Source organism: Triturus cristatus, chromosome 6 (assembly GCF_964204655.1).
Source record: "Triturus cristatus chromosome 6, aTriCri1.1, whole genome shotgun sequence".
Classification (NCBI taxonomy): Eukaryota; Metazoa; Chordata; class Amphibia; order Caudata; family Salamandridae; genus Triturus; species Triturus cristatus.
Genome location: NC_140589.1, coordinates 313,423,177 through 313,447,601, shown reverse-complemented (window position 1 = coordinate 313,447,601; position 24,425 = coordinate 313,423,177). Strand labels below are relative to the sequence as shown.

General features: G+C 47.5%; 1 protein-coding gene across 1 annotated transcript in view; it reads left to right on the top strand.

Annotated features, from left to right (window-relative positions):
• Nucleotides 1–943, top strand: part of LOC146816791 (extracellular calcium-sensing receptor-like) — a 264,038-nt gene extending 263,095 nt beyond the window's left edge. The window contains exon 7 of the mRNA XM_085609573.1: nt 21–943. Within this exon, the coding sequence (XP_085465699.1) occupies nt 21–943 (923 nt within the window). The remainder of the gene's footprint in view (nt 1–20) is intronic.
• The last annotated feature ends 23,482 nt before the right edge of the window (nt 944–24,425 follow it).

Sequence of the window (24,425 nt, the reverse complement as noted above, 5' to 3'; positions counted from 1 at the left end):
AAACATCCAAATGTTTTCAGATTCCTTACAATGCCAACCCTGTTCGGATGACCAGTGGTCCAATGAGAGGCATGATCGATGCATTCCAAAGGTTAAGGAATTCCTGTCTTATGAAGAGCAGTTGGGTATAGTGCTTACAATCTCAGCAATCTTCCTGACTGTCCTTGCTGCTTCTGTCTTTGGTGTCTTTATAAGGTACCGGGACACCCCTATCGTAAAAGCCAACAACCGTGGACTCAGTTACCTGCTCCTTGTGTCTCTCATGCTCTGCTTCCTCTGCTCCTTTACATTCATTGGCCATCCAAAGAAGCTCACCTGTATGCTGCGACAGATGTTTTTTGGGACAATCTTTTCCATCAGTGTTTCCACTGTTCTAGCTAAAACAATCATAGTTGTAATAGCCTTTAAGGCAACCAATCCATACAGTCCTGCCAGGAAATGGCTGGGATCAAGGACACCATGGTCTATAGTTTTCTCCTGCTCACTGCTACAAGTCCTTATCTGTATTGTCTGGCTAATGAAGGCTCCCCCATTCCCAGAACTGAACATGAAGTCATATAAAGAGAGGATAATATTTGCATGTAATGAAGGAGATACCATCTTCTTCTACTGCATGCTGGGATATATGGGCCTCCTGGCAACAGTCTGCTTTATAGTGGCTTTTCTGTCAAGGAATCTCCCCGGAAGCTTCAACGAGGCCAAGCTGATCACCTTCAGTATGCTGGTGTTTGTCAGTGTGTGGATCTCCTTCATACCAGCATACCTGAGCACACGGGGAAAATACATGGTGGCTGTGGAGGTGTTTGCCATCTTATGCTCCAGCGCTGGACTGCTCGGATGCATATTCTTCCCCAAGTGCTACATTATTTTGTTGAGACCTGAAAACAACACAAAAGGGTGTCTAGTTGGTAAAGTGCCTTTAACAAGTGGAAACAGGAAATGAAATGAGGTTGCAGTTACAATAAATAATGAATGTGTCGAAAAAGAAAGTGCTTGTTTGGATGAGGAAACTGCATCATAGATGCACAGTTTATGAAGGAATAATTTCTCACTTCTTTATTCTGTCTGTTTTATATCATGAACAACATAGGTTGATGGATCTCTGTAGACCGTTGCACATTTAACAAGCAATATATTCAGCACATAACATACATATTTTTGGTGCTAAATTTGGTTTGAGTATGCCCACTTGTTGCATTCATTAAGCTCTCCTCTCTGTCACTGTGAAAGGGGAAGCCACCTTGTCCACCATTTTACATTGGATCCTTTGAAAAATGCTGCAAAGCAGTACCTCAGCGGTTTCTTGCAAAACCATAATATGCTGAACGTTGATGCATAGTAACCAATTCAAATGCAAAAAGAACAGAAGCTTATGTGGGTCCCCTGCTCACTGCACCACTGGATTCAAGGTAGCCTGGCTGATGAGGGGTGATACCCTGAAACCGGTCCCAGGATGCTTGTTTCTGGTCCAGGGAGGGCCTGGCAGTTTGGGCTGGACTGTTCCCATGGGGAGCAAGGTCAAGAATGTTTTACAATATGAATGTGATATAATGAATATACAAAACCAACATGGTGAGACAGACCCATCATCATTAACTGCACATGTTACATTCTCTTCTGATCATGTATTATTTAAGTCATGCATATTGCATAGATTGCGCATTATATTGGCCTGTGGGAAAAGATCACAAGATAATCAAGCAGTGTCTCCAGATTCAAAACATTAGGCATTAGTAGTGAATCTTTGTTGTACAACTTCAAAGACTTCGGTATATCAGAGGTGTCCATTATTGTCCATATTGAAGCTCCCTCCCCCGTCTCTTTCCCAATAAGATATTGTTGGTATAGTCCCTAAAAGCCCGTGGGATGGCTCTGTGGTGGGCGCAGTTTATTGTAGGTGTCTGACTCCGTGTTACAATAAAGCATATCGGCATGCTATTCCATGATGTGAGGTATTGGGTCTTTGGCCCAGCTCATAGCCACTCTGCACCTAGCAGGCAGCAAGACCATTGCCACTAATTTCCTACAGCTGGCCACTATCCCTTTATCATAGCCCAACAGGGCCACCAGTGGACTAGGTTCCAGGGGCTGTCCTGTGACTTCTCTCAATGCTGAAAAGTCCCTCCACCAGAATGCCAAAATATCAGGGCATTGCCATGCCACATGGAAGAACCCAGCATCCTGCTCCATACATCTGCTGCACCTGGCAGAGTCCCATAGCCCATAGCGGAACAATCTGTTAGGTGTCTATTACACCCCATTAATATAGTAAACTGTATTAAACAGTGTCTTCCGTTCAGGGACACACGTTTTGTCATCTTGCAGCAATATGACCAGCACTTATCATCTATAAGCAAATCTAGGTCTCTCTGCCATTCTTGCCTGGCTTTGTGGAGTTGTGTTTTTCTAGGTTCCTGCTCTGTGGAATATAGCATAGTAATAAATGTCACAGGGGAATCCACTCTTATAACATGCGTGAGTGCAGGCATTGCGTTGGGCTCTTGCATGTCATAGCCAAGTAATTCATGACATGAATGCCAAACCCTCAGATACTGAATCTGATCTAATAGTGTGAGCCCCAGCATCTCCTTGATCAAATCTTCCCACTTGCGTGTTACCTCATCTTGAAAAAAATGGCCCAGCTTTAGTATGCCCACACTTGTCAGTGTGCAAAGCACATCCTTTTCTCTACTCATTGGGAACCATGTGCACCAATCTAGAGGCATTAATGGTCTTCAAGGAGTCTGCGCAATGCATGCATGTTTGAGTTTATAGAGTCCAGGACATCATGTCGCAGCTTTGGAGTCCTAAATAGGACCTGTGGAAGCATGAGAGGGTCTGCTGCATCTGTCTCTACATACATGTGAGATGAGTCATGCGGACTGTGCATCCAGCTATATGAATGTGAGGGCTGTGCCACCCTTTAATATAACTCAAGATCAGGCACCCCAGCTTCCCAGCTGAGAACGGTAGTGTCAGGGTTTCCCATCAAACCCTTGGTTGTTTCCCGGCCCAAGATAGCTTAATCAAGAGTGATCGTAGCGTGGCAAACACAGTGCATGGTATTAGTATGGGGATGTTTACGAAAAGAAAAAAGAATCTGGGAAGGACCACCATTTTCATCAGGGAGATGCGTCCTAGCAAGGAGAGAGGTAGTCTAATCCACCTAATGATATGATCCTCTAATCTTGACATGGCTGTCCCATAGTTCTCTGCTAGAATTACGGCAGGATCAGTGTGAATTTGTATCCCTAGATAACGGACAGGATCCGTTGGCCTCTGCATAGGAAAATATATTCTAGTTCAAGTTGTCATGGGCATTAGAGGAAAAATGTGTGATTCAATCCAGTTGATTCTGAGGCCTGATAGCCTCCCAACCTGTACTACCTCAGTTAGTATGGGATTAAGATGTATAGCAGGATTCCGGACATATAAAAGGGTATTGTCAGGGTAAGCTGATACTATTAAGTGGTAGCCTGGGAATCGTAAACCTCTGTGACTGTGGTATTCCCACAGGGTACAGGCCAATGGCTCAGCCACCAGTGCGTACAGAAGTAAAGATAAAGGGCCGCCCTGGCAAGTCCCTCTAAAAATAGCAATAGGGGCTGTATCGGACCTACCCAAGCGTATCCTAGCTGCAGGTAGGGTGTATAGTGTCATGACCTGTTTAAGGAAGACCTCTCCCACTCCAATTCACCATAGCACCTTCTTCTAGAGTCTAACCCTTTTTCGGCACCCAAAAATCTGCTGTCACCTGGACTTTAGGATCTAGTCTTTGAATGGTACTGAATATAGTTCTTAGATTCAGGGTCAAGCTGCCACCTGGCACAAACCCTGCTTGCTCTGGGCAAACCACTAGCGGTATAAATGGGGCCAGCCGACTGGCTAAAATGTTGGTGTCGATGTTCAATGACTAGAGAAGTCTGTAAGCGGAGCAGGCCTCAGGAGGCATCCCTGGTTTCAGTAGCATAATTATTAAAGCCTCTCTCATGACCAAAACCCCTCCAAAACAAACTAAAAAAACATACCCCGGCAGGAACCTCGGATCTACTACTGGCAACTATGTCCAAGAACTCTGATACCGAAAAGTCAGATAAGGAGGACGCACCTTTACTGTCAATGATGCCCAGACATGGAATAAACTTCCAGCTTTCTTACGATCTCATTCTGATGTACAAAAATTCAGGAAGGCACTGAAGACCTGGTTATTTCCTCACTAGCAACCCGCTTCTCAGCTTTTCAACCTGCTGTTTCCTTACATAGTGTTTTTGGCGCCAGGATACCATCTTTGGTCACAGTGCATTCTATAAATATCCCCTTACATTACATTATATGGTAAGGGAATTGTTCCAGCCTTAACCATATCCTCATACAATGACATTAGGTGAGGAACCAATTGGTTCAGGAAGGTCCTGTAAAAGGAGACTGTGAGCCTATTCATACCCTGGCCACTTCCAGCACGCATGGACTTAATTGCAGCTTTGATTTCACCTGGGGTGAGCGGGCCCATAAGATATTCTCTATGACTGTTGATTAGCCATGTCATTTGGATGTGTAACAAATAGTCATGGATAGCGTCTTTATCTAGGAGAGTCTGCGCAGTATATAATTGGGAATAGTATCTATGGAATGGATCCCCAATATCTTGCTGCGTCTTGTTTGGGATGCAATAAGGCTGCCAACGTGGACCCTGTTTGTTCCCCCTCACCATAGATTCTTGCAGTAGCATATTCACTTAGGTGTTTAACTTCTATGTCAGCAGTGTCCTGAAATTCTTCAAGTGCTATTTTTATTCTCCCCAATATATTTGCATCTCCTGTCCTTTGAAAAGTCAGTTCTAGGGTAGTGATATCCCTCTCCAGTTTTAACAGTCAATCTCTCAGTGACCAAAGTACTCCTTCATGTTTAGAAATGACTATCCCGCAAAACTTTCTACAGAGCCTATATTTTTTTCAAGGTAAACCTCTATTGCTGTTGCAATTTCTGCAGCAAACACTGTGTCCATTAAGGAGTAGGGGGGAAACCACCAAAGAAACTCCAGAGCTTGTCGCATGGGGCATTTTAAGTCAAGTTGTACAGGTGCGTGATATGAGTATGAGAGAGCATGCTTCGATCTGTGAGAATAGGCTTTTGGATACAAACTAATAGTCAATTCGAGTATGCGTATAGTGTGGTGCTGAGTAGTGAGTAAACCCTGAAACAATTGCCTCCAAACATCTAACAACCCCCATCAACCCATTAGGTCTAGGATGGCTCCAGTGGTTGAAAAGCGATCTTTAAGTGGGTGTAGGATACAGATAAAAACCCCAACCTGAATGAATGGGGTATTCCTATCATGCATCAAATTTTCCCGAGTCTATGATAGAATTGTGTGTCATCATAATTGGGTCCGTACACGTTCACTAGTCTAGCTGTTAACCCATCTTTCTGGCACTGCACAATAACATATCTCCCATTATGATCTGCCTTCACTGCTTGTATTGAGATTCCTGACTTTGGGTTCACCCATACCAATAAACCCCTGGAGTGCAAGGTGAATCCAGCTGCACTAAATCTTCCTTGGTGTATCTTCTGCATGAGCATATTGCTCTGCAGCAGCAGGTGGGTCTCTTGTAATAAGGCAACATCTATAAGATGCCTCTTCAAATACGCTACAACCCTCCTGGGCTTCCTGTGATCATTCAGCCCCTTATATTCCATTTTGAGAAACGCACTCTGTTAGCCATTTTTGTTGCTGCTGCTTGCAATGACGCACTCGTTTTGGGCCTCACTTGAAGGCCCACTTAAGATAATCACATCCAGAGTAATCATGGAAGTGCATATACATATATAGATTATTAATGTCTCACCAACCAACCAACCTCCCTCCCCACCCGCGCTATGCAAACCCCAACTGTGCATAGTCGAGTACCACCCATACCCACCCGCTAGTTACGCTTGTATAGACAATAACAAGAAAGAGAATTATTCCAAAACAAGATGCAACAATTAAAACACTCCCTCTGTGGTTCACACTCTGGGTTCGATGTTGCCCGGTTCAACTCCCACCATATTCCAGCCTGCATAGTGGCGCATGTTGTAAGTTTAGTTAAATGTCTGATGTGTGAGCTCACCCAACCAGAACTCTATGGGTAATGGCTTCCTTTTATCATTCTCAGGGGGGCCCTTGCAATAAAGAAGAGCAACAACATATAATGATAAGAGAGTTGTGCTAAGCCGCCAAAAGTTTAAAGATTACGATTAATCCTTCCACATATTATTCCTCTTTCAAAGCATCCAAACCTGTTGATCATATTGTTCCAAATGAGGCCCCATCCATTGTTTAGGATCGTGACTCCACTTCACCAGTAGAGTACTGAAAGTCAGTAACTTGGGTCTGCCTTACTTCAATGAAGGACCATGACTCAGAGGACTCATTAGCGTGTAGTAAGCATTAAGAGCTTATTCTATTCCGTTGAATGGCTTGTCTCTGCTGTCTTCCTGAGGGCTTTTTCCAGGTCGTCCATAGCTCTGTGAAGTGCACTGTTATTTTCCTTGTAATTGAGAAGCCGAGCGATAATCAGGCATGGCGGCGCCCCTGGTACAGGTCTGGGGGCCAGCGACGATGTTCCCTCTCCACCACAAAGACAGCCGAAAGGCAGTCTCTTCTCAACAGTGTGGTGAGTAGTTGTTCTACATAAAGCTCCATATTGGGGATATTTGTGCTCTCCGCAGTACCCACCACCTGAAGGTTATTCCGCCATGAGCGCCTCCAAATCCTCTGTCTTGGCCCGGACCGGTCAAGCTGTTTGTCGATGGTAGTGTGCAAAAGGGTTGTGGCATTCAGTTTGGCTGCAGCATCAGAAACCCTTTTTTCTACAGAATCTGGATGCTCTGCATGTTTGGCCAGCCTTTCAGACATCCTGTCCATCGGGAAAGTTAGCTCATCAACTTTACCATCAATCTTGTTTGGACTGTGCTGCATAGCTGCAAAGATTTGCTTTAAGTCTGAGTCTGGGGGGGGGGGGAGGGGGGATTCGCCAGCCTCTGAACCTGACTCAGAGGCAGTTTTTTCCAGGTCATTCTGCCTTTGTGATTTCCTCCTTTCGATTTGTAGCTTGATTGTGATTTTTCTGTTTTCCCTATGGTGTTGCCTCGCAATCTACAGCGATCGCTGTAGGCCTGACAATAGTAGAAGACCACCCCCTCCTCACTATATCTTACAGTGTTCTTACTTGCTTCTTCTTCCAACATTGTCACTGGTTGTGGTAATGGAACCTTGCTGTGTATTCCCCTTTCGCTCCAGGAGTACCTTTAGGTGCTGCGAGAAGCTGTGTGGGATAGTAATTAACCTCCATTGGGGGGGGGGGGTGTCCTCATGCAGAAAGAGAAAGAAATGGCTGAGATCATTGCCTCGTTGGGGGTGTTGGGCCAGCATTGGGGCCTTCCAGTGATCCTGGGCGCGGGACTGTAAACTGGCCTCAGTGAAAATAGTGGGCTTATTGGCCTGGCTGCCACAGAAGTGTCCCAAAAGAAATCACCACCGCCGGCCGGAGTCAGGAGGGTGGCACTTCGGAGCCCAGCCCGACAACAGGAGCATGGAAAGCAACAGATGCGGTCAATTCCCACCGCCCTCACCTGGTTAGTTGCAGCCATGCCTCAGAAGAGCGCGGCTTGCCACCCCTCTTCCAGCTGTCACTCTGCCGGTGCCCGCGTAGGCCCAATCCAACCGGCAACGCCCACAGGGCTGCAGGGGGCCACATATCAACCCAGATTTCACAGCAGAGCAATCGCAACTCGGGCGGCAGCAATAGGTTCCCGCAAGTCTGCAGCTAGTCTCCTCAACAACACCTGATATGTTGCATGGCCTGGTAGGCCGCCTCGTGTGCAGCATCTCAGCACGCTGGCCACAGCAGCCTGTCTCCGTCTCTCATTACCAGCACTTCTGGTACTTCTGATGAGGGGTGTTACCCCGAAACCAGTCCCAGGATGCTTGTTTCCGGTTCAGGGAAGACCTGGCTTGTCAGTTCGGGCTGGACTGTTCCCATGAGGCACAGGGTCAAGACTGATTTGCATAAAGCTGGGTCTGAACTGAGGTGGCGAAGTGAGCTAAACAACAATGATGGATTCAACCCAGATCTGTGACTGGGGGTGAGTTTCAGCGCTCCGTCCATCATCTCATTGTGTTTTCGGAGTAGCAGATATGCCATGACACTGCCCAATTTATTTTAAGTAGACAATCGGTTGTTCTTTTCTGTCTATCACTGCCAGGAAAGTCCTGAAAGTTAGGGAGATAAACAACAATGACTCCCACACCATGGGAGAAAATTCCCATTTTGTTTTTGAAAGACAACATTTTTTAAAAGCTTTGCAGATGGTCATCAAATCCAATGGCGTCCATCCACAAAATGTTTTGTACCTAGATGGGAACCACCTTGATGGTGGGTCCTTTCAACATACAGCGATGAGCGATAGGCCAGCGGTCATCTGTAAATAGGACGGACTACCATTCATCAGGATCGCGGATATTAACTCTGCCACCAGCCTGCTGGGTGACAACCTTCCCTACAAATCAGGTCCTAACTTCTCCTGTACGTTTGAATTCTTTAAATACTCAAACCTTTAAACCACTTGCTCTCTCGTCACAAGTTCTTTCCCTCCTGGTGTTAGGGGCATATTACCAAGCCCAACATCGCCGCTTTAGCTGCAGTTTTCGGCCGAAAAGCGGCGATATATCTATCTCCATATCATCAATGCGCCGCTAACATGAATTAGCGCATGTTAGCAGCAGTTTTACTAATGCCTCGCATTGCTAATTAGATGCAAAGTAGGCGTTCCTTCACAAAAGAACAGCAAAATAGTCGCAAAGACAACATTGCGCTATTAACAAGCCGGACATGCTATGCGATAAAAATAGCTGCGATTATCGCAGGAATCTAATGTCAGGTAAAATCCTGACTTAGCTATCTTTTTAATGGGAGGTGGATTGACAGATTATGTCCACACTCCCATATTTACAAGATTTCCATTAGCGCTGTTAAATCATCGCCTGATTTCACACGCTAATGATGTTTATCGCCGTTTATCTCTGGTTTGAACTTCGCCTGTTGGCAAAGCGTTGCTAATATGCCGCTAACACGGCGATGTAATTCAGCGATAGACGGCGATAGACAAAAACGCACTAAGCGATCATTATCACAATTACTTGATAATATGGCCCTAGGTCTTCTATCTTCCCTTAATGCTTTAAATCAGCAACTGCATCTACTGCCACACCATAAAACACAGCCAAATGCACAATCAATAAACCTGCATGAGGAAGCATACATATACATACATATCTACCAGTGGGGTTAGTACCCACCTGGAGGCATGGGTACTCCTACAAAATCTCAGAAGTCTCCTCCACAGAAGAAAAATGCAGACACACAACCTTAGTTAAAAATTAAAATGTAACTTTTATCTACTTTATTAAAAGCATGAAGTTCAGCATCCATGGCTTCTATAACTCTTGAGTCATTTTCTGTTTAGTTTTATCTGTGAAAGCAATTGTAACACGCATTATGTGAGGCAATAAAGTGTATTTAAAAAAAAGAAAAAGTAGAGGACAATCTCGCACATTAAGACTCACAGTTTACAGTCTTGCAGTAATTGATGTTTATCTTCAGAACAGCAGCATAAGAAAATTCTATATATGTTTTTGTGTTTTCCATCCTCAAGAAATTGACTTATTTTTTGCATCAGCGTTTTATTGATTAGGAGCCTCATCTTTGCACAGTTTGAGCATCAGTTTCTGTGTTGTATGGTATGATTGAACAACATCAGTCAGTATGAATAAACAGAATCAGCAAACACTTGTTTCGTCCCACTAGCTTATGCACTTGGGGTTTTCGTGAGGCCTGTGTACACAAATTACAATTTAGGGTTTCCTTGTGGGTAGATCATATTGTGATACACAGATTTCAGTACAAGAATAGTTTCCCCACATGCTGGTGATGGTAGTGTCACTATATTATGGAATTTGTGGTAGAAGAGGTCTTTTTATAAGTGTTCTGTATGGTAAACAGCCATTTCAATTAGTTTTTTACTTCGCGATACCATTATAACGCATGCATTACCATGCATGCGTTGTACATCGCAAAGTCATTACTATGCATTTTTTTAGAACGCATGGTCATTTACCATGCATGTCCTTACAACGAATTTCGTTGTAAAGGTATGTTTAGTAAACAGAGGCAGTTTTTCACATAACGACGTGCACCGCCCCTCTGTGGAAATTTAGCTTGCAAACTGAACATTATCTGCGCCATCTTGCCTCTCCCCAGCGCCACGCACAGCGAATGCACGGCCGCCATTTTAGGCACCCCACTCTCTCCCCGCTCATTCTCGATCACCAGCGCTTCCCCCTGGCGCTGCGAACATCCCCCGTGCGCCGGCCACCCCCGCTCTCTCATACACGGGCCATAAACCCTCTCCTTCAGCGCAACCCTGCTACGGAACCACATCTGACCGACATCCCATACATGGTCATGCCGCTCCTTTGATAACCCCCTTCCTCTGCGCCCCATTGTCCGAACTGGTCCCAGGCCATCACCTAGCCCTGCAGATGCAGTTTATTGCCCCTACTGTAAGGGAAACACCCCACATCAAAGGGATTACAGTGGATCAAAGCCCCTACCCCCTGAGACCCGGCCGGTCGCACACACCCCCGGGAATTGGCGGAATTCCCTGCTGCGCGATAGCCATCTCCCACTGTGGGTAAGGTGGGAACCTCTACTGTAACTATGTGTGGGATCGGATCTGAGCCGGGGCTTCAGGGGATGTTCTCTCATGCATCAAGGGAATCTCAAGAATGTACTATGTGTAATAAAGCAATAAACCGGTGTATAAGAGACCAGGTCTCAGAGATGCAGTTAGAGCACCTCGTGACGATACCTTGCTGTCTGATCTGATGTGTTCTGCTCCGACGGAATAAAACTTTGTTTCCTGCCTTCCAGTCTCCGGCGCCTGCCTCTTTCATTGGTAAATTATCGAGTGGTATGAGAGGCGATTACCGCCGGGCAAATACTTGAAAGGTTATCGACTGAAACTGCTGCTACCATTTTAACAATTGGCGTCCCAAACGTGGGGCCCATCAGCGACACGTGGATCCAGTGGGAGAGGTCCCGACGACAGAGTGAACGACTGCAACGATCGGGAGAGCTCCTGCCCAATAGACCCTCGTCTGGCAGCCGATCATCCGAACTTCACTGGTTCCGAGCAGACCTCTCTCGAGTGATCTACGGTCCTGACTGGGAACCATCAGGAGTGCCGCGGCAAATACGGAGAGTAGAGGACGATCGGGCGCTGGAGGCGGAAGACGAGAAACTGTCCACGCGGTCCGGGTAAGGTCGTGATACACGACAAATTGCGAATAATTGATTGATTGTCCGAAGCTTCTGAATACTAGTATTGCTCATTGATTGTGCTCATTGATAGTTCTCTTCGAGATATTCGCTGTCTACAAACGGGGAGGAGTAGAAATACTCTCTCTCTCTCCCTTTGCAGATAGTGAAGGGTAGGTAACGCAGACTTTTGTCCCCGTTGAAACCCGTCGTGCCTATCTTTATCTCCCCACTGATTGATTGTCCGAACATTGATTGTTTTGAAGAATAGTGCTCTTTGAGATATTCTCTGTTTGCAAATAACGTAGAATAGAAATATTCTGTCTAGTCTTTGCAAATAGTGAAGGGTAGGCAATGCTGACTTTTGTCCCCGTTGAAACCCGTCATGCCTATCTTTATCTCCCATTGATTGATTGATTGATTGATTGTCCGAACACTAGTTGTTCGATATTGGTTCTTTGGAGGTATTCTCTGCTTACAAATAACGAAGAATAGAGATATTCTGTCTAGTCTTTGCAAGCAGTGAAAAGATAGGTAGTGCTGACTTTTGTCCCCGTTGAAACCCGTCATGCCTATCTTCTCCCCACTGATTGGTAGTTGGTTCTGCCCGGACCGCTTATTAGAGGTGAACCATCCGGCTCCACTGGAGGGCACCCCTAATAAGGACATGTTCACTAAATATGGACTAGTCGCCGTAGCTTATACCAAGCTATGGCATAAATATACAAAGAAGGACCCCGAGAGTCAGTGGCCACTGATGGGATCCTTCGACGACCATAAGATAGAAGTGCTAGAAATAGCTCTGCATAGCAATAAGACGACGCCTACTATGCTTGACAGTATTGGCATGTGGCGCAAAGAAGCAACGCAACGGAAAAAGAGGGAAGAAGTAAAAGCAGAAAAGGAATTACGAAAGGCAGCTCACCTTGCCGCTAGAAAGTTAGAAGAAGAAATAAAGGAGAGAAGGGAAACTAAACTAAGACAGGAGCCCGAAACATCAGGCCAGTACGCTGTTAGGACCCCTTCTTTGCTCTACCCTGAGTTGTCCTCCAAGCAGCAAACGAATGACGAATTACTGTTAGGTCCCCCGATCATTTACATGCCCCCTCCATATGCACCCTCCCAGTCAGTAGTGCAACACCCACAACCCCCGAACACGAGCGAAAGCAGTACAGGGGCATCGGTCCTCACGGCCTCCGCACCGGCCGAGCCTCCTGTGCTGAACACAACGTCGGCTATAACGTTAGACGACCCAGAGATGAGAAAGAAAGAGTCAACAAGAATCAATCGACTAGTGAAGGATGAACGAACAGGAATCGACAAGATAGTAAAGGCACTGGTAGGATCCTTTTTGACCTTACAAAAACTAAAGTAACGCTAGGAGTTAACCCTTTGTGGGACATATGAAACCAAGGGAAGGAGCCAAGCTCAGGGTCGAGACGGCCACGAGGTAGCCCGACTCCATTACTCTCGCCTACCTAAACATGTCTGCCCTACTGCCCACCCCGCCCAATAAGTATGACAAAATCCTGCACAAACGGAAGCCTGCTGGCACCCACCATCGACGTCACCAAACTAGGGTTAGATCGCGCGCAATTGGTCTATGTTATTTTTCCGATTGCACAGTAACCTCCTTGTGCTCGTCATCAGATTGCAAATAGGTACAAACACTCCAACGAAGTAGTATAGTTATAACATTTTAATAACTTATAAGATATAATGAACACACCAACAGGGTAAACAGGTTAAAACACGTTTTAAAACAACTATTTACATGACAGTCTGCTGCAACCTCCATCCCAAAGCCTTAACGTCCACGTGACACCGTCCTCGCCTCTCCTTCCTCGAAATTGCAACATTGGCCTGTTTTGGGCGGTTCTTTTAGTCGGCTTTGGGCTATAAAAGCCATGCAAAAATCCATTGACATCAGTGGCGGACGACTGTGCGAATAGGCCGGAGGCTATACGAAGCGCCGAAGTTCTGGCAACACCAAGGCGGAGTCCGCCACGCTGTGCGGATCTTCCCGCTTTCTTTCTTCTTTCTTCAATAAGGGCTGATGCCCTGGCGGGGGGAGGCGACGCGGACGGGCCTCCCCCACCTCCCCAAGTGGAGGCTCACCAGCAGATGAGGGCACCCCAGCCATCTTTTTCATCGGCCTGCTGAATTTCACCCTGGCACGCTGTGCGGATCTTCCCATTCTCTTCTTCCTTCAATAACGGAGGGTGCCCTGGCGGGGGGAAGCGACGCGGACGGGCCTCCCCCACCTCCCCAGGTGGAGGCTCGCCAGCAGATGAGGGCACCCCAACCGTCTTTGACTCACCGGCCAGCTGAGCTGCACCCTGCCGCTGCACGCAACCACCGGACAACCGCCCAAGCACGGGTTCACCAGGATCGCCACTAGCTCCCGACGCGAGGAGTGGGCCCCCGCAGCCAAGAAATCGGGGACCCACCCCGGTGGTGATACCATCCAAACTGCTGTCGTCACTGCTACTGGAATCACCCCGGTGGCAGTACCATCCGAACTGCCGCTGTTACTGCTGCTGGCTCCTCTCCGGTGACTGTACCGAAGAGCTGCTGCTACTGCTGCCCTTGAACTCCGGCGGTCGACTCCTCCGGATCCAGGCCTAAAGCCCACCGTGAGACAATTCTGGACTCGAAAGCTTGTCTGCTTGGGCGTGGGCCCCACCCTTGACAAAATGCTCCCCTCAGCCTTGCAGAATCGGCTGGAGTCATTTGACACTCGACTCCCGCGGACTTCCGGTAAGGACAAAACCGCCGCCATTGCTCTTTGCCCCGGACGGCAGCCACCTTGCCTCCGCTTGGTGCAGTGAGAAAGACTGGTTAGAAGCGTCGGCGGAAGAACCCGCCTCCTGCCCCGCCCCAAGAACGAACCATGGCATTTCTACGGGGTCGCAGTGACGCCATGCTGACGCAAAATTGACGCTAACGAAAGTTCTCGAACTACTGAAAGGGATTCTGGTCCAACAGCTAATTCATGGAAAGACTTAGACTGTACTCTGGCCCGACCTCGCCCCAAGATGGCGCCGATGTAGGAGAGGCCTACAAACCCTTGTGGCATCCCAGTCACGTGACATTTGTGTTAAAAAGATATATATATATATATATGCGATGCTTCCACACATGATGGTCGGGGAGGGGCAGGAAGGGAACCGATTTTATGCCGTAGTAGCGTTGCTCATGACACTCGACGCCTCCCACCACGTGGCCGGCCTGAACGGTTGTAGGCCCGTATCTTGTATGCTGACATTGTTTTAAATAAAGGGTCTCTTGAAAGAATTACGGAATCAGTGCCATGACTAATCACATAGGTTGATAAAGATTTCTTCATTTGAATAAACGATTGTTACTCCCAGACAATAGAAAACAGATAATGCAGTCCCCATTTGCCTGAATCTTTTTGATTAACGGAATTTGTACCCATCACATCTATCTTTTCCAAGAGTTGTTAAACAATGGTCAACCATAGCTCAGGGTATATGCCGAACGCAAGGTAATAGGTCTGTGGTATCACCCATTCCTGCGACTAGCCTGGTACGTGGTAAGTAGAACTTTTTCGTGTCTGCGCGCGCTGGGGTACTTTGAATACTGCACATCCCCTCCCCTCTTTTTCCCCTCTATAGGTCACGGCGAAGCTCCGACTGAAGAATGAAGTGGACATGGACAGTACCGAGTTCAATATCAGGGAAAATTTAGACAAACGTTGTGAGATAGTGCGTGAAGGGCAGACCACCATTGAGAACATGAGAAACTGTATGGCATGATTGTGCGTGTGTGCTATGATTACACGGTATGAATGTGTGTGCATCTCATGCTTAGGTCACTTAAAGAAGGCGTCACTGTATGATTGAAGTGCTCGCCCGTCGATCAAAGGGAGGAGAATAAAAGGGTCCGACACCCCCTAGGACAAACTACAAGATACTGAAAGTACGCAGCATGCATAGGAAAGGAGGATAGGAAAGGAGAGGTCCCGATGCTCAACGTAGCCCTGAGTCTCCATCTTAAGTTTCTGCGCTTGATGCATGTACTGTCACACCCTATCTGGCATTTGTGTGTGCGTGATCACCGAATTTATGTCTTTTTCCCGCTTGTGTTTTCTTGCATGGAACAGACCCATGCTACTCCATGTTGTGTGTGCACCAAGTGGCCTATTATCTTCATATGAATGCCAAATAGCCTACTTGACGCACATCTCTCTCTCTCTCTCTCTCTCTCTCTCTCTCTCTCTCTCTCTCTCTCTCTCTCTCTCTCTCTCTCTCTCTCTCTCTCTCTCTCTCTCTCTCTCTCTCTCTCTCCTCTCTCTCTCTCTCTCTCACTCCCTCCCTCACTAAAAAGCCTTCTTACCCTCTTTTCTGTTTGAATAAATTAACGACACATACCTCCCCGGTAAGTGTATAATTGGCTTGGAGCACGGTGGTGTTCGAACAAACTGACTGAAACAAAACGACCGTACTTTGCCACGTTACTACCTCTCCTTTCTACAAATATTCAGCTTGATTGGCTGAGAAAAGAAAGGACAGGTAAGACGACTGATGTCTCCCAATTTGGCCCTCATCACGGGGACTATATGTCAGTGGTTTCCGTTTTTCAGAGCTTTAACAACACCATCTCCACCGCCCAGAATTACCCCCGCCCAATTACCCTGAGATAGAATATCTAAAACACCCCGTTCTCCCAAGATAACCCCAGCCCTATACTAGCCGCCTCAGAGTATTTCGAACGAAACAGCAGATGACCTCATTCACTAATAATGCATCGCCTAAACTGATAAAGGGTTATCTATTGTCGCCAGCAAAAATAATGCTTAGCTTATGTTCCTCCCCGAAATGGATACTCGTGAACACGTGACAGTAGCACCTCGCACTTTCTTTTTATAAACTTAGCAGTCCTCGGAAGGAAATATGTAATAACAAAACTTGTGTTGAGATGAACGAGCCTCTGCCGGAGAAGCCGGTTCGAATTTTTAATAGACTAGAAGGTTGACAGATGTCAGGCTTCCTGCAACTAGTATCGGGCACAGGAATCGGCACCTAGGGGGCCAGACGATGGACAGGGACACCCACAGAAACTTACACCACGACAATAATAATAGATTAGTAACGCACACACTAACATCAGAGTTAAAAGACACCAATCATGCAGCAACCGATAAAAACATGTCCGCCACTACTCGGTGGTTGGGAGAGAGGATGAAGTATGTAAATGTCTTCCCTGCCAACTCTCTAAGATTTTTTTGTTTCTTGTACCCATTTAAAGATAACGTGCTGCCATCGGAAGGGAGGGTCGGACGTGACGCACAGCCTGGCTGCAGACCATGGAACATCTATGACATCGACCAAGGGGGAGGCTACGAAGCAAAAAGGGCGTGAGACGAGACACCATTTTCAGGATGATAAGCGCGAAGGGCTACATCGAGGCCCCCTGCTCACCGACCAGCGTGCCTGAAGTCTCAGCCCGTCGGGCCCGATTGATGGGCCCAGTGCTGGAAGATTCTGCTCCCCTTGGTCAACATTTTTGATCTGATCCCACTCCACCCCCTCTTCCCTCGGCGTCCCGAAGCACGTCACACCCTTCTCTCTCTCACCATCTTTTATATGGATTATGAATCTGACCTACCCACAGAAGAACAAAAAGCAGGTACCCTGTCTCAAAGTACCTATGGTAAACTGTGTTAAGGAACAGGGCTGTGATCGGAGAACAGTGAATGATCACACCCTGCAACGTGAGAAATTGGATTTGAGCTGGACCTTAGCTCCACCGCCGGTGCTCAACAGTGCCAACGAAAGAAGAACAACAATGAGAGCTTACCAGTGATAGCTCTTTATAAAAAAGGACACTGGAAAGAAGAACCCATGTCAAAGTTGAAAATCCTCTCCCAACCACCTTTTTATATTAACTATCTTCTTATCAAGTTTTCATGATGTTGCATCAATCACTTCCGACTGTACACTGAGAAGTTAAGAAAATGTAACTTTGTATAGTAACATTTATACAACACCAGCCATGTACACGACTATACTGTAACTCTGTATGTACTACCTCCTCGCCTACTTTATCACCTGTAAGTAACTATAAGCAAATGTGTCAGATTACTCCTGCCTGCCCTAAAAACTCTGTATCTTTAAGGAATGTGCGAAAGACATTAACGATATTATAGCTGAAGTTTAACGAAGATAAATGACGGCCAGGCAAGCTGGCGAGATATGTTAAAAGGGAGGACTGTGGAAATTTATCTTGCAAACTGAACATTATCTGCGCCATCTTGCCTCTCCCCAGCGCCACGCACAGCGAATGCACGGCCGCCATTTTAGGCACCCCACTCTCTCCCCGCTCATTCTCGATCACCAGCGCTTCCCCCTGGCGCTGCGAACATCCCCCGCGCGCCGGCCACCCCCGCTCTCTCATACACGGGCCATAAACCCTCTCCTTCAGCGCAACCCTGCTACAGAACCACATCTGACCGACATCCCATACATGGTCATGCCACTCCTTTGATAACCCCCTTCCTCTGCGCCCCATTGTCCGAACTGGTCCCAGGCCATCACCTAGCCCTGCGGATGCAGTTTATTGCCCCTACTGTAAGGGGAACACCCCACATCAAAGGGATTACAGTGGATCAAAGCCCCTACCCCCTGAGACCCGGCCGGTCGCACACACCCCCGGGAATTGGCGGAATTCCCTGCTGCGCGATAGCCATCTCCCACTGCGGGTAAGGTGGGAACCTCTACTGTAACTATGTGTGGGATCGGATCTGAGCCGGGGCTTCAGGGGATGTTCTCTCATGCATCAAGGGAATCTCAAGAATGTACTATGTGTAATAAAGCAATAAACCGGTGTATAAGAGACCAGGTCTCAGAGATGCAGTTAGAGCACCTCGTGACGATACCTTGCTGTCTGATCTGATGTGTTCTGCTCCGACGGAATAAAACTTTGTTTCCTGCCTTCCAGTCTCCGGCGCCTGCCTCTTTCATTGGTAAATTATCGAGTGGTATGAGAGGCGATTACCGCCGGGCAAATACTTGAAAGGTTATCGACTGAAACTGCTGCTACCATTTTAACACCTCTGAGACGATGTGAAGCAGGAACCAGGAGCAGAGAGGAACCACGAGGAGAGAGAGGTAAGGGGGATTTGGCATGGGGTGGGGTTATTTTTTAGGGTTTAGGGGGCCCGGGGGGTTGTGCTGAGGGTAGTGTTTTAGGGTTTAGGGTAGTGTAGTGGTGTTTGTGTAGTGTAGGGGGTCGTGCTGGGGGTAGTGTTTTAGGGTTTAGGGTAGTGTTGTGGTGTTTGTGTAGTGTAGGGTAGTGCTTTAGGGCTTAGGGTAGTGTGGGGTGTCGTTCTGGGTAGTGTTTTAGTGTAGGGACAGGACTGGGGGTTGGGGGTAATGCTGGGGGTAGTGTTTTAGGGTTTAGGGTAGTGTAGTGGTGTTTGTGTAGTGTAGGGGGTCATGCTGGGGGTATTGTTTTACCGTTTAGGGTAGTGTTGGGGGTCATGAGTGTAGGGACAGGACTGGGGGTCGGGGGGTCATGCTGGGGGTAGTGTTTTAGGGTTTAGGGTGGTGTAGTGTAGTGGTGTTTGGGTAGTATAGGGGGTTGTGCTGGGGGTAGTGTTTTAGTGTTTAGGGTAGTGTTGTGGTGTATGTGTAGTGTAGGGTAGTGCTTTAGGGCTTAGGGTAGTGTAGGGGGTTGTGCTGGGTAGTGTAAATGTAGTGCAAGGACTGTCACTTACTTTAGAAACCTTTACCATGACTATACCTTTACCACGCATGTTTTTGCGTTGTAATTGCATGCGTGGTAAGGGCATAGTTGGGGTAAAAGTGTGCGTTGGAATGGTATCTCGTTGTAATTGACAACGCATACTTATACCCGCGTTGTAATGGTACGCATGGTATTGGTGCGTGTTGTAACAAGAGGTATTCTGTATGGTATAGTGCTATTCCTGCTGCATGGTCTGGTTCACTCCCCACGCCCTCGCCTCCACAGACTGCATACTGCTAGGGACCTGAAATTCCACCTAGACCTCAGCGACCACAACACCACTGCCTTCCTAGAAAACCTCACCAACATTGGACTGAAGCAACTCATCTCTACCACCAACGCACACTTTAGGACACACTCTCGACCCCATCTTCGCCAGAGGAAACAACATTTGCTTCAGTCACACCACAGAACAGCTCTGGATGGACCACCACTGCATCCATTTCTCCTTCTCAAAACCCACCGCACACAAGCACATGCCATGCCTCCCATGCAGAAACTGGAACAAAATCACCGAAGATCACCTCACATCCGCCCTCAGTGGCACTCCTCCCCCGACCACAATAGACACCAACACAGTAGCAAAAAACCTTCACCAATCGATCGCCAACTGCGCCAACACTCTCCCCCCTCATCAGAACTCCGCCAGACAGCACAACGCGAAAGCCACCTGGTTCACCACGGACGTCAGAAAATCCAATCACTCTTAACGACGACTGGAGAAAACATGGAAAAACTGCAAAATCCAAGAAGCATGCTCCGCCTACAAGGCTGCAACCACGGCACACCACCAACGCATCAAATCAGCTAAGAGCAATTTCATCCAAGAGAGAATCCTCTCCAATGCCCAAAACTCCAAAGAACTCTTTGCCATCATACAAGAATTCACCAGACCGAACAGCGAAACTACAGACGTTCCTCCCTCCCAAGACCTCTGCAACAAACTCAGCTCCTTCTTCCAGCACAAGATGAATATGTTCTATGACAACTTCGATGACCAAGACCACGGCACTGACCCAACACTCCCCACCAGCTATGCCATCCTGCCAACCCTCCTCACCTGGACCCCTCTCACCACAGAAGACATTGCACAGACTATGAAAAGCATCCACTCCGGAGTACCCATTGACCCTTGCCCACTGCACATCTTCCACAGGGTTGCCACCCCCATCGCACTCAATCTACGAAGAACGATCAACTGCTCCCTGGAGACAGCCACATTCCCCAATGACTGGAATAGTGCCAAAGTCAGACATTTCCTCAAGAAGCCCTTCAGGGACCTGACAGATCTCATGAACTTCAAGCCCATCTCGCTTTACCTCTTCGCCGCAAAGTCATTGAGAAAGTAGTCAACACCCAGCTAGCGCACTTCATAGATACCAGCAACATACTTGACTCCTCTCAGTCCGGATTCCGCAACAACCACAGTACAGAGACCGCCCTCATAGCCGCCACTGATGACATCCGCACCCACCTTGGCCAAGGCCACACTGCAGCACCCATCCTCCTAGACCTCTCAGCAGCCTTCAACACCGTCTCTCACCTCAGACTAGCTGCCAGACTCCATAACGCCAGCATTCAGAGGGCTTCCCTAGACTGGATTTGATTTTTCCTTCCAGGCAGAGCACAAAGAATAAGACTCCCACCCTTTCTCTCAGAACCTACAGAGATCAGATGCGGAGTACCCCAAGGATCCTCCCTCAGTCCCATGCGCTTCAACGTCTACATGGCACCCCTCGCAACCATGGTCAGAAAACACAGACTCAATGAGTCTCATACCCCGATGACACCCAACTCCTCCTCTTCCTCACCGAGGAACCCGACATCACAAGGCACAACTCCCAAGAAGGGATAAATGATGTCTCATCCTGGATGAACAGCAGCTACCTGAAGCTCAACTCGGAGAAGACAGAAGTTCTCATCCTCGGATCCACCCCCTCTGCATGGAACAACACCTGGGGGTCTTCCACCCTCGGGAGCCCACCCACCCCTTAGGACCATGCTCAAAACCTCGGCATCATACTCGGGTCTTCACTCACCATACAACAGCCAGATCAATGCCGGGTCCTCTACATGCTTCAACACCCTCCACACACTCTGCAAGACCTTCATATGGATCCCCCCCAACTCCAGGAAGACTGTTACCCACACACTCATCACCAGCAGACTGGACTACGGAAAAGCACTCTACACTGGAATTAACAAAACACTGCTCCACAAACTCTAGACCGTCCAAAATGCTGCAGCCAGATTCGTTTTCGACATCCTACGACATGACCACATCACCCAACACCCCAATCAATCAATCAATCAATCATGGTATTTGTAAAGTGCACTACATACCCGCGAGGGTCTCAAGGCGCTAGGGGGGGAAGCTGCTACTGTCTTGAGAAGTCTTCTGAAGGTCAGAAGGTCTTTGGTCTGCCGTAGGCGGATGGGGAGGGTGTTCCATGTCTTGGCGGCGAGGTGGGAGAATGATCTGCCGCCGGCGGTCACTCCTCAGATTCGGGGGACGGTGGCGAGGGCGAGGGCTGCAGAGAGGAGCTGGCGGGTGGGGGTGTAGAGGCTGAGCCGGCTGTTGAGGTACGTTGGTCTGGTGTTGTGGAGTGCCTTGTTTGGGTGAGGAGTTTGAAGGTTATCCTCTTGTTGACAGGGAGCCACTGTAGGTCTTTTTTGGTGGGGTGTGATGTGGCTGCGGTGAGGGATGTCAAGGATCAGGCATGCAGAGGTGATCTGGATGCGTTGAAGCCGTTTCAGGAGCTTGGCCGGGGCTCCTGCGTAGAGTGCGTTTCCGTAGTCCAGTCTACTGCTGACGAGGGCCTGGGTGACCGTCCTTCTTGTTTTGGTGGGGAGCCACTTGAAGATCCTGTGAAGCATGCGGAGGGTGTTGAAGCAGGAGGAGGAGACGGCGTTGACCTGCTTCATCATGGAGAGGGTAGAGTTGAGGATGACCCCTAGGTTGCGTGCGTGGTCGGTGGGAGTTGGGAGTGTTCCTAGTGCAGTCGGCCACCAGGAGTCATCCCAGGCCGAGGGGGTGGATCAGAGGATGAGGACCTCCGTCTTGGCTGAGTTCAGCTTCAGTCGGCTGATTCTCCCCATCAAAAAAAGAATAACCTTCAAACTGCTCACACACGCCTACAAAGCCCTCCACAACACCGGACCCCAATACCTCAACGAAAGAACATCCTTCCATGTCCCCAAGAGAAACCTTTGCTCTGTTGACCTAGCTCTAGCCACGGTCCACCGCATCCACAGGACCAGAGTGGGTTGCAGATACTTCTCCTACATCACAGCCAAGACCTGGAATGAACTCCCCCTCCACATCAGACGAAGCCTGATGCTGCACATATTCAAAAAGGATCTCAAGACCTGACTTTTCAGATGATCACGGAGCTGCTCGAACCCCACCTCCCACCAGCGCCTTGTGACCTTCACGAGTGAGTAGCGCACTTTAAAAATCCCTGATTGATTGAAAGTGTGTAATGTCAGGTTTAGAATATTTGTACCATTATATATTTTAGTTAGGAAATCCCAGCAATATGTCTTTAGTGGTGCCTGTAGCAGTACATATTGGGGATAAGAATTATGGGGAGCTCACCGAACCATAACCAGAGAATTTCATGGGTTTTTGTAACCATAGCTTTATTTAACTGTGCTTATTTCAGTAAATATCTGAGTTTTTTGTTATTGTAAATTATAATAATGAACAAGAGTTCCACCCATGACCTCTTGTTAACTGTGTTCTTTTCAGTGAGTATGTATTAAATTAAAAATGCACCTATTGTATTGTTAATTATTTTGTCACTGTATGTTGAAGCAACACAAAACATTTTGTTTGTGTATGACAAATGTCATGCTGGGGCATGGAGGGGAGATAATGTGGAAAGGGGAATAACCAAAAGCATGCAGTTTTCAAAAGTGCTCAAAACCTCTTAACAGAATTACATCAAACTTTGCATTAAAATATAACTTTTCCCAGATCCTATTTGTGGGAAGGACATTGAAATATTCTGTAGTAACATGTGCAAAATAAAAGTGGCCTACAACGTGCTCAATTAGGCTAAAATAGGGAAAACAGTGGGCCATACAAGAAACACACGACAAGTCATATGACAAATTTACACAAATGTATCTTACTCTCTGTATTTTTAAAAACATTCAAATCTGTGAAAGGAAAGAACAGTTAAATGGGGGGAGCGTCATAAGCGTTCAATTTCTAATAATTATGACATGCTTTGATGAATCCATATAAAATGTGGATTTCTTTTTGCCAGGCTATTTTTCTTTTGGCATCTCATGTTTTATATAAATTTCAAATGGGTTCCCAAAAAGTAGGACAACTAAGGGGGTCATGAAGATGACAGGCGGACCCGAGTCCGCCCGCCACCGTAGCGGTGCCTGGGACCACCCGCCTGCAACACAGCGGTCCCGCACTTAGAATCACGATGCGACTGCCACCATGGTGGTTGCATCTTGCATCTTTACCATTGCAGCGGGTGCTGCTGGCTGCAGCATCCGCCACAATGTTAAAAATGTATGTAGTGCGTTTCCCTGCACAACCTGACAAGCACCACACGGTGCCTGCCACTCAGTGAATGGAAATGCCCCCCTAGTGCACCACCACCTCCCCCCAAAACAAGGGGGGCCGGCAACGGGTCCCGAATGCATTCTCTGCCAGCCTTTCAATGACGGTTTACCCACCGCGGAAAGGCTGCCTGCTAGGCACCGCCACCATTTGAAAGATGCTGACTGCCTCGCCCGACAATCGGTAGGATTGCCTGTGGCGGAAGCATGGCGGGCAGTCTTTGTGAACCACCGTGGACCTAACACAATTTCCCTGCCCTCATAATCACACCCTAAGTGTGGAGGGGGGAGCAAAAATGTTGTTGGTGTTTAATAAATCTGCATGAAGCTTTTTAGACAGTTAGAAAGTTAAACCCAGTGCAGGAATATCAGGTTTCATGCATATTGGACAAGGGGGCAAAGTTAAAGAGGATGGAAAGTAAGAAAATCCTTGATGAGATGAATACTTTGGGAGAGCTTGATGGATCTCTACGGAACTTGACAGGCTCTTACCATGTTTAGGTTACTCTTGATGTTTTGTGTCTCATGCTAATCTGTCAGGGGGCACTGTTAAAGGGGGGCAGGTATCAGAAAGATGTTAATTTACTGATAGCATTGGCACTACATAATTCATATACATATAATTTCTTGGGCTTTTAGAAAGTTAAGTTCAGTGCATGACCTCAGATACTAATGAGATTCAATGAGGAGTGCGAAGTTAAAAAG